The 11,834-nt window shown below is 42.4% G+C and overlaps 1 protein-coding gene across 6 annotated transcripts in view; it reads left to right on the plus strand.

Moving 5' to 3' along the window:
- LOC147010053 (uncharacterized) overlaps nt 1-11,834 on the plus strand; it is a 301,523-nt gene that overhangs the window by 23,687 nt on the left and 266,002 nt on the right. The window contains exon 5 of one of the 6 annotated variants that reach the window (XM_085863073.1): nt 380-11,733. The exons of the other annotated variants lie outside the window; for them this stretch is intronic. Coding sequence (XP_085719199.1) covers nt 380-2,352 — 1,973 coding nt within the window. The 3' untranslated portion in view covers nt 2,353-11,733. Of the gene's footprint in view, nt 1-379; nt 11,734-11,834 lie in introns of those variants that run through there. 6 annotated transcript variants of the gene reach the window in all.

Here is an 11,834-nt window from a genome sequence, read left to right on the forward strand (position 1 = left end):
ACCATTAAGAGATCGGGCCAAAAACTATGTATAAGCACAGTATCTCAAAAAGGTACGTACAGATTCAGGCAAAACTTGGTGGACAGGATGGGAGTGTGACAAGGACGAATCGATTCGATTTTGGTGAAGATCCGGATATGAGAATTTTTTTTGTTTGTCTGTTTGTTTTATACTTTTACACCTTTTTTTTCCCCATGTATATCAAAGTGCCTGGAAGTCAGTTGACATATTTTTGTGTGACATTTACTTTTCCAAGTAAAGCCATCAAGAAAGTGTAAATTTCACGATTCACTGCTTTTTAAAATACATCCCATGATGATGATGGTTTTGTACGTCCCTGTCATCAGAATCCTAAATGTTTTCTGTTTGCAATCTTCAGAGAGATCGACGCCGATCTTCAGCATGTTGTCTTCCACCAAGAATAGCTGGACATTCAGCAATAGATCTTTGCAGCAACACAAGAAGAGCCGTGCGGAAAAGTCGAAGAATTTTAATCAGAAACGTAGTCGTGGACATGGACGCATGAATAATCGCAATTGTGAAAAGATACACAACTGCACAAGTGAGATGTTCAAGTGTCATGTATGTTCTAAATTATTCCATTTCATCTCGATGTATCATTATCACATGAGGATCCATCGTGATGAAAAGTCTCATATGTGTCGTGTGTGTAATAAGTCTTTCATTCGGAAATCATTGTACCTGGCACACATGAGGACTCACACACAGGATAAGCCGTTTCATTGCAGTGTGTGCAATAAATCATTTGGTAAGAACTCGACCAGACAGGTACACATGAGGACGCACACAGGGGAGAAGCCGTACACCTGCTTTTTCTGCAATAAATCGTTTCGTCAGGAATCGACATGCCAGGCCCATATGAGGACTCACACAGGAGAGAAGCCGTATCATTGCAGTGTGTGCAACAGATCATTCCGTCAGAACTCGACCAGATGGGTACACATGAGGATTCACACTGGAGAGAAGCCGTTTCAGTGCCGTGTGTGCGGTAAGCTATTCCGCGACAACTCGACCTACCAGAATCATGTGAAAATCCATACTGGTGAAAGGCCGTACAAGTGCAACACGTGCAATAAATCATTTATTCAGTTTTCAAACTACCAGATTCATCGGAGGATTCACACTGGGGAGAAACCGTATCAGTGTCACGTGTGCAAAAAATCGTTCAATACGCTCTCAACCAGCCGGGCACACATGAGGACACACACAGGGGAGAAGCCATACAAGTGCACTTTGTGCAATAAATCATTCAGTCAAATTTCTGCCCGACAGATACACTTGAGGATGCATACTGGGGAGAAGCCACATAAGTGCACAGTGTGCGGTAAATCGTTCATTAAAAATTCAACCTGCCAGGCACACATGAGAACACACACTGGAGAAAAGCCGTACACATGCATTTTGTGCAACAAATCGTTTGGACAGGCGTCAACGTACCATGGACATATGAGAACTCACAGTGGGGAGAAACCGTACAAGTGCAGTTTGTGCAATCGATCATTCAGTCAAATCACAAGCCGCAAGATACACATGAGGACCCACACCGGGGAGAGGCCCTATAAGTGCACTTTTTGTAATAAATCATTCATTCAGAATTCAAACTGCCAAGAACATATGAGAATGCACACTGGAGAGAAGCCCTTCAAATGCACCATCTGCAGTGCATCATTAAGAAATAATTCAACATATCAAAATCATATGAAGATCCACTCGGGTGAAAAGCCTTACAAGTGCAGTACATGTAATAAATCATTCATTCAGTACTCAAACTGCCGGGAACATATGCGGACACACACTGGAGAGAAGCCGTACAAGTGTAGTATGTGTCCAAAATCATTCATTCAGAATTCAACCTATCACGCACACCTGAGGACCCACACTGGAGAAAAGCCGTACACGTGCAGTGTGTGTAATAAATCGTTCAGCAGCATCTCAGGCCGCCAGGGACACATGAGGACCCACACAGGGGAGAAGCCGTATGAATGCAGTTTGTGCAACAAATCATTTAGACAAAACGAGCACTGTCAGAGACATATTCGGACACATACTGGAGAGAAGCCGTACAAGTGCCCTTTGTGCAATAAATCATTCAGTCAAATTTCTGCCCGCCAGGTACACATGAGGACCCACACAGGTGAAAAGCCGTATAAATGTAGTTTATGCAGTAAATCATTTAGAAAAAACGAGCACTGTCAGAGACATATTCGGACACATACTGAAGTTAAGTTGTACAAGTGCACTATTTGCAACAAATCGTTCATGCAGAGTTCAACATGTCAGGCACACATGAGTACTCACACCGATGAGAAGCCGTTCACGTGCATTATGTAATTAATCGTTCAATCAGAAACCAAACTTTCAGGCACGCATGACAATTCAGACTGATGCGAAGCCATTTACACTCCCCATGTGTCATAATTTCAAAAGAGGAAGAAATACCAGAGACGCCCGAGGACTCTCACTGGAGAGAAAAGCCATTAGCTGCCCATAATGAGCGACAAATACAACAGGTAACGGAAATAAAAACTGATGAGGCCACCAACAGAAAAAAATAAAAAATGACCGTTTTTACAGCCATTTTTCCCTGCTGTGCAGGGGTTTGGCTTTTTGTGAGGCAATGTTTTATGGCCGGATGCCCTTCCTGACGCCAACCCTGGTCGCCTCTTACGACACACAGGGATATGGTACACCTATTCTAACCGGGGCATACACCGGGACCAGTACACTGGCACTCATTTCGCCGACCTCGGAAGGATGACAGGCTGAGTCAACCCCCTGGTGTTAATTCAGCAGCCAACGGGGCTTGAACTCAGGACACTGGGATCCCAAGCCGCCACCCTAACCACTAAGCCAACACCAGGCTTAGGCCACCAACAGAAGAAAGCAAAATTAACAGTTTGAAAACAACCCGAAAAAAAGTTCTACCGAGAGCGAGGAAAACGGAAACAAAATGTGGCAGCAACTCCTCCTAAAAAGAAAAATTCTGGAAAAGCGCACTGTATTCAAAGACGAAAAAGAACATAACAAAGAAGTAGATTGGATACGACACTTGGAAAAGAAAAAGCAACATCTACAGCAAATGCACCCAATGACAATTGACAAAGAAAAAATTTGAAAACATCTCGCGAAAACGCTGAACTTCAAATGCCCAGGCCCGGATGGGATTCCAAACTTCTGGTTGAAGCAGCAACGTGCTCTCCGCCCTCACTACGTTCGAGCATTTAACAAACTCATACAAGGGGAACAGGCAGTTGATGAATGGTTCACAGAAGGCAAAACTCTAAATCCTGAAATCTAAAGAAACCCATCCACCCAACAAATATACACCAATCAGATGCTTTCCAACAACGTACAAACTTTTAACAGGTATAATCACCGATGCAATTTACGACCACCTCACTCAACAAGGGGTTTTAGAGGCAGAGCAGAAAGGATGTAAAGGAGGATGTTATGGAACAATAGACCATTTATTGTTAAATAAAACCATCCTTGAAAACTGCAAGCTCCGACAAGCCAATTTATCCACAGCCTGGATAGATTACAAAAAAGCCTTTGATGGTGTCCCACATTCATGGATTATAAAATCCATGCAAGTCTACAAAATTGACCCCCAGGTAGTCACACTGATTAAGAAAGCAATGATGCTCTGGAATAGAACTCTGATACTACCTTAGGTGAAAGGAAGGATTGAAATCCCAGGAGTAAAGATGTGATGTTGTATCTTACAGGGTGACAGCCTTTCCCTCCTCCTGTTTTGTTTGACTTTGGACCCAACTGAGTAACCTCGTGAATGAACAAGGACACGGATACAAACTGACACGCAACAGAAAAAGAACCAAAGAAACAAGAAAGATGACGCACCTACTGTACAAGGATGATCTAAAACTCTTCGCACTGAATTATAAAGTGGCAGGTCAACTGAAATGAGTAAAGCAGTACTCGGACATTCAAATGGAGTTTGGTCTTGACAAACGTGCCAAATACACATTTGTACAAGGAAAAACAAAAAGAACAGACAACTTCTCAATCGATCAAAGTCCAAAAATACAGGAACAAGAAAACAAAGCATCCTACAAATAACTCAAAATAGAAGAAGGCCAACAGGTACAAAACAAACAATGTGTAAAATAATCAGGAAAGAGTACCAACGCAGAATAAGACAGCCGGTCCCTGACTTACGATGGGGCTACGTCCCGATAAACCCATCGTAAGTCGAAAATGCATTTGATACGTCTAACCTACCGAACATCATAGCTTGGCCTAGCCTACCTTAAACGTGCTCAGAACATTTACATTAGCCTACAGTTGGGCAAAATAATCTAACACAAAGCCTATTTTATAAATAAAGTGTTGAATATCTCATGTAATTTATTGAATACTGTACTCAAAGTGAAAAGCAGAATGGTTGTATGGGTACTCACCATTAACGTACACAGCTGAAAGCACACTGGGCCTGAAGAATGTTTGAAGCATTGAACTAAAATTAATTGCTGGATGATGAGTATGATGGGGATGCTACAGAGACAGGGTCATCAATTTCTCTCTCTCTTCTGGTGAGGCTCGAGAATAGCTGGTGGAAGGCACTGGGGCATTGACACTTGTTGATGGTTTCGCAGGCATAGTGTTCTTCAGGAAGATATCAAGTTTTGACTGTACAGTTTGTTTCTTCTTTTCATTATATATTTCTCGATAGCAAGCAAGAGCATCCTGTATCTGCCTGTCAGCTCTTGCGAATCTCTCGTAATTGACGTCCATTTCTTCGAACGTCCGTACGCCACTGCCGATAGTAGCAAACGCCTCCGCCAGTTTCTTTGCTGTGAACTTTCTTGGTGCCTCGGGTATAACTTCTTCTTCGTTTGCCTCAACTTCTTTACATCTTTCTTCCTCCAGTTCGATCAGCTCCTCATTGGAAAGCTCTTCAGCCTCAATGCCAACAAGCTCATGAATATCCTCTTCATCAATGTCCAATTCTAGCTGTTTCCCAAGCACTAATATCTTGTTACTTACTATTTCATCAACAGGAGAATCTTTGTTGAAGCCTTTGAATGTGTTCACATATGTACGTCTTCAAAACTTTCTTCCAAATACCGTTCATGCATTGCTGTGTGACTTCTTCCCATGCTGCAACGATGTTCCGGATAGCATTTAGAATGTTAAAACCTTTCCAAAACTCTCGGAGCATTCGGCCAGATTCAATCGCTTCAATAGCCTGCGCAAACGTTTGGCGTAAATAGTATGCTTTGAACGCAGCCACTGCGACTTGATCTATTGGTTGAATGAGTTCTGTTGTGTTCGGCGGCAAATACACAACCTTTACATCAGGATGCATGTCGCCAATATTGCTGTGGATGCCCTTGAGCATTGTCGAAGATCAGAAGAATCTTGAATGGGATGTTGTTTTGCCCACAATATTCTCTTGCCTGTGGAATAAAACAGTTCAAAAACCAGTCTTCAAACAATGCTAATGTCATCCAGGTTTTCTTGTTATGGCGATAATAAATGGGAAGCGAATGCTTGCTCACATTCTCGAATGCTCGGGTTCTCCGAGTGGTAGATTAGGAAAGACTTTAATTTGAACCCTGCAATATTTCCACCCAAAAGCAGCGTGACACGGTCTTTGAATGCCTTGAATCCTGGCATTGTCTTGGACTCTTGATGAATGTATGTACGCTCCGGCATACGCTTCCAGAACAAGCTCGTTTCATCGACATTAAATATTTGTTCTGGCAAATATTTCTCATCCACAATTATCCGATGCAGCTCTTCCTTAAAAGCTTTGGCACCTTCAGTCTCGGCACTTGCTGCCTCACCACAGGCCTTCACATTCTGAAAATTTATGACGCCTTTTGAAGCGTTGGAACCACCCATGACTTGCTGTAAACATTTGCGTGTCCGTAGGATCATCAGCACGCTCTTTTAGCGTATCGAAAAGATTGCTTGCCTTAGCCTGGATCGTCAGTAGGCTAAGCGGTATGCGCTTCTGTATCTGGTCTTCTAACCACGTGACAAGTAATTTTTCCATATCATCAATTGGCCCAGCTCTTTTCTTCGTGATAACAGTGGATTTAACTGATGCTGACGATTTCACTGCATCATTGATTCGCTTCTTATCCGTTAAGATGGTCAAGATCGTCGATTGCGAAAGTCCTAACTCGCGTGCGATGGCCATTACTGGCTTGCCGCCTTCATGCTGGGAAATTATCTTGAGTTTCATCTCAAGAGCAATTGCCTTCCTCTTCTTCTTCTCACCAGAGGCAGGAGACACAGATTGGTGTTTTGTAGACATGATGGGATGCGAAAACACAAAACAATATCAAAAAAACGCTGGCAACACAATACACTGCAGAGTATTGGTTGTTTACCCTCGTGATGGCGTGGTAGACTGGAAGCTGCGGCTCGCTGCCGCTGCCCAGCATCGCGAGAGAGTATCGTACCACGAGAGAGGATCGTACCCGGGAAAAGATCAAAATTCGAAGTTCGGTTGCGTATGCGTATCGCTTTCGCAAAATCGTAAGTCAACCCATCGTAAGTCGGGGACCGGCTGTAATTCTAAAGTAATCCCTCTCCCCTATAAAGAAAACCAAAGCTATATATAGGGATTCACACTTTTTTATTATGTTCTTCAATGAGTACCAGCAGTCTGGTGTTGGCTTCGTGGTTAGGGTCCTGAGTTCAAGCCCCATTGGCCACTGAATTAATACACCAGGGGATTGACTCAGCCTGTCATCCTTCCGAGGTCAGCAAAATGAGTACCAGTGTATACTGGTAGAGGGGCACTGCATCAGCAACACAGTCGCGCTTCCAAGAAGTGATAGCTGCCCTGGCAGCTAAGCTGCCATATGCAAGAAGAAGAATGAGTACCAGCAGAAATGGTTTGGTACTCACGAAAAAAAAAAGTCAGCTTCGAGCGTGCTCGTCTGCTTTCCCAAGCGCCACTCAGATTTTTAAAACACCTCTCAGCTTTGTATGCATCTTACTCCTCTGTAAGCGCTCTCCCAGAACGTCTGCTCCAGACGAGACACTCGCTAGCCGCTCTGTTTTTTTCATTCCAGACGCTCGTGAACCTCCTCTTCTTCCTCCATGCTCGTGTGTTCTCTTGAGATATTTTTTTTATTTTTTAAATCTTGTAAGTTATAAGCCTACAATATAACTTGTAAATTACTATGTTGTCATTTGTAAACTTAATTTTGAAATCATAGGATATCAATTATCAGAATTATCATGGAACAATCTTGCTTACACTACCTGAGAAAACCTCCTCTTCTTCCTCTTCGCTCATGTGTTCTCCTTTGATCTTTTTAAAAAAAATCTTATAAGTGAAAATATAACAAATTATAATGTCATTTATAAACTTAATTTTGGGCACTTAAATTTTGAAATCACAGTACGTTATATGAATTTATCAGAATTATCACGGAAGAATCTTTCTTCCGTGATAATTTTGTTGAAATGAACGTTAATGTGAATGGTTACCTACGCCAGCTTAGAAAACCTTCCATTAAAAGCCTCTGTTGTGCTGGTACACTTTTGAGCTTTCAGAGCATCTTTGAAGTACGCATTTATTTATTTTTTTGCCACACATGAGTACCTGAGTACCAGTTATGTGAATCCCTGGCTATAAACCAACTTGTAGTTCTGGTATTCCAAGACAGCTGTGCAATTATGAACTGGCCACAATTGGAGATCAATAATTTAGACATCAAAACAAGGAAAATTCTAACTCACACCGCACACACTGCTGACATCACGCGTGAAAAGGCTGAATGCCTAAACTCCGTGTTTGCATCTAAATCTTGTGTCCAAAACCCATCACTTTCTGTACGCACCTTACCCAGTTGCACTAAACTGTTCCTGGACTCTGTCCTTTTCTACTGACAAAGTGGAGATCTTGTTGTCAAACCTCGACTCAGATTCTACAACCGGTCCAGACGGCATCAGCCCACGTGTCCTAAAAACCTGCTCCTCTGCTCTTGCTCACCCTCTCTCTCTCTCTTGCTCACCCTGCAATCTCTCAATGCAGGCAGGTCGGTGGTCTTTCTGTCCTCTACCGTCTCCTCTCCGGTCTCGACACCCCCCTCCCTGCTCTGTCTGCGATATGTCCCCCCCCCCATATTTCCGCAGGGTGCTCAAGGTCCGCCAGCAACCCCCTTCTGGTAAAACTACCAAAATCACGAATCACTGCTCATCTTCACTCTTTCATTCTTCTTTTTTCCTGCCTTTGGAATAAACTCCCACACTCTCTTCATTCCCATTCTTCCCTCCAGGTCTTCAAAACAGTTGTTCACAACCACCTCTTATCTTCCCCCATCCAAAACCATGATCTTTTCTACCCCCGTTAATCCACCCCAACTCCACCTCCTTCAAATTCCCTGCCTTCCTGCCCGAAAGTTCCCTGTCGTGTAAGGTCCTGAAAGTCCCTGTGGCGTCCATCTCACCACACCCAATGTTCTCCGCCCCATCCTTCTTCCTTCCACAGATCTCCTTATGTCTCTGTTCCCCAATGTTTTGTTCTTCCCTCTCCTGCCCCCCACCCCCTTGTTGTGTGGTCGCTCTCATACGAGCCTCGACAATTTATACAAAAGAAAAAACTATTCACAACATATTCTACAAAAACCAATGCATCCCGAGGTTGTACCTACTGGGATGGGAAGGAGGAGGTGGGCTGATGGAGCTTAATCAAGTGCACAGAACAATGTGTTTAGGACTAGTGGAGTACGTGAAAATCTCAACACGATCAAATTAGATTTGTACATGAGCAAGAAAACAACAAACCACAAAAGGGATCCTTAATCCATTGGCCAACAAACTTCTCAAAACAGGTGCAAATTAAAGATACAGTAGAATCTGGATAATAAGCAGATGCTTGAATATAAGCGCATGTGAAAAATAAGTGCACACGGGCCTCCCTATTTGATCTCTCCATTAAAAATAAGCGCGTATAAAAACGTCGTCGTAAGGCTTTGAAAACTGAAAATATTATCAACTCGAGCACGACAGTATTTCGTGTTTTATTAGTACATCAGCTTTAAGTCCGAATTTCTTACACGTCTGGTACTGGTTACTTACAAGAGCTGTGTGTTCAAAACAACGTTGTTTATCAATGGTTGTAAAAGGGTGTTTTTACAACCCTTTACGATAGAGTCGTAAGGCAACGTTTTTCATCACAATCAAAATGGACACGGCAGTGAAGCATCGATCATACACCCGTGAAAAGAAGATTGAGATTACACGCATGACAAGATGATCCCGTCAAGTGTAGACATTAAAACAAAGCATTGGATCCGGACATTGTGCTCAAACACAAAAGGGAAAAGTCAGCATTGCTCATTGAGGTTTCAGTTCCCAACGGCTTTGGATTAAATGCTTCAGAAAATCAGGAAAATGATCAAATGCCAGGATCTGAAAAATGAGGTCAAGAGGACTTGGAAATTGAAGAAAGCTGAAATTATACCAGGGATAGTTGGGGCCATAGGATTGACAAAGAAAACCCTTATTAAGTACTTAAAAACATTCCGGGGAATATCACTACAAACGAGCTACAAGTGGAGGCTGTCAGAGTTTCAGTGAAGATTCTGAAAAGAGCCCTTGGAACGAGGCTGTGAGAACGAAGTTTCACAGTTTGGTTCATGATTAATAATCATTTACCAAAAAAAGGAGGTGGAGATTTTGAGTTGTGTGAGAACTTCCTTCCAGCTTCTGAAACCCGAAAATGGAGATAACAACCAACGGGAGAAGAAAAACTCTCACTGGCAACAGAAAAATGACGGCAGAAACAAGAAAGGCGACACATCCTCTGTACATGGATGACCTAAAAGTCTTCGCACCGAATGATAAATTGACAGATCAACTGAAATTAGTAAAGCAGTACTATGAGGACATTCGAATGGACTTTGGTTTTGACAAATGTGCCAAATGCACATTTATACAAGGAAAAACGAAAAGAACAGACATCTCAATCGATCAAAGTACAACAACACAGGTACTAGAAAACGAAGCATCATACAAATTATCAAGAAAGAGTACCGAAACAGAATAAGACCAATTCTGAAGGCATCCCTCTCTCCAAGAAACCAAACCAAAGGTATAATCTAACTTGCATTGCCGGTATTCCAATATAGCTGTGCAATTATAAACTGACCACAAATTATAGACTCGCCACATTTTGGAAGTTTAACCAGGAGAGGTTTATTGGAAGAATGCACGCTTCCTGGATAGGGATCCTGGAGATGGTTAGAAGACAGAGAGCAGAGGGAGCAACATTGGAGAAAATGTGGTAGAAAACAGAGCGGTCACTGACCTGCCTGCGATGTGAGAGCAAGTCTTTATGCTTCGGCCTCATCATAGGAGATTCCAGTAGTTTTGAGAGCTTTAGAATCCAGGAGAAATAGATGTGATGCCCGGGTGTCCATCCACAGGGCACAGAGCAATACCGCATTAAGCTTTGGACAAAGGCCTTGTAGAATGAGTAGTTCTGATTTTTCAAAGGAAAATTTTGGATCGATGGAGGATGCCCACTCTGCGGATGGCTTTGGAGGCCAACTTTGGTATGTGTTCGGCCCAGGAAAGGTCATGGCTGACAGTGAGGCCAAGAAGTTCAAGAGATGGAATCTCTTCCAGTGGATGACCAAGGAAGTAGATGGGTGGGTACGTTGTATGATCCTACTGGAGCAATAGGGTAAGGTAAGGGGGAGGTTATTGGGTTTTCTCCCCTCTCTCTGCATCCTTCTTTCCATTGATTTGTTCCATTTACAGTTTTTCTCCTTCCTCTTCTTGTTGTGTTTGAGTTTTATCTAGCTTGTTCATCCCCTGTTTCCTCTGCCCCTTCCTATTGCTCTCATTCTTCCTCTCACCAAATCCTCCTCAAATAGATCACTACTGCTGTTGTCCTCCACCACCCCCCCTCGACCACCCCTCCCATTTTCCCACCCTGTTCTGGTCCATGTTCTCACTCTTTTATGATCCATAACTTTATATTAAAAACAATTAATTTGAAGCCAAATCAATTGTTTGAAAACGATTCAAAAATCATGATGCCGAGAAGGGGAAGGTCACTTGCGAAAATGAGGGGGGGGTGGCTAACCCTAAGTTCCTGGAAGAGATGTCGAAGCTCACTTCGGGTTAAATCAATGATTGGAGTTGCCTGAATAAACTCTTCCACATCCAAATATTCCATCTGTGTAGTTCATAGTAGGGAGCACTTTCCTTGTCCTAAAATAGAAGGAAACGGGAGATCTTAAAGATAAAGAACTCAGGAGATTCATCAGTAAAATTTCTCTGATGAACAAACCTATTAGTGTGCACTTCTTCCCTTTCAAAGACATCTTCATTACATGGAGTGAAAACAAGTGGAAATGTCAGGAACAAATCTCAATGTGATGTCGAAGAGCGTGATCGACATGAAGATGAACAATCGTGTGATGTGGATGGGAAATGTCCCCGTCCTGTAATGGAAAGGACAGAACAAGCTCCTCTACGAGCCTTAAATAATTGTTCATAAAATAAAAACAATCATTTGGTGCGCAGGTCGATCGGACTCAGTTTAAACGAGTTTTCATCTCAACAAACTTGTATAATGTTTATCTTATTGTTGTTATTATTATGATTGTTTTTGATTTCACTTGTTTTGCAAGAATTTTCTCGTATTAAAAAAAATAAAAATGCTCTGAATTTGTGCTTTGAAAATAATTAATAAAAACACTTTTTAAAACCTGATTTATTTCTTGTCTTGGTGTTTATTACCTCCACCACTGAAGGGTGAAGGTGGTTATGTTTTCACATTTGTCACCAAATGATTGTGTGCAGGATATCTCAAA

This window comes from Eptatretus burgeri, chromosome 17, assembly GCF_056783735.1.
Source record: "Eptatretus burgeri isolate ZD-2024b chromosome 17, Ebu_testis_v1, whole genome shotgun sequence".
Lineage (NCBI taxonomy): Eukaryota > Metazoa > Chordata > Myxini > Myxiniformes > Myxinidae > Eptatretus > Eptatretus burgeri.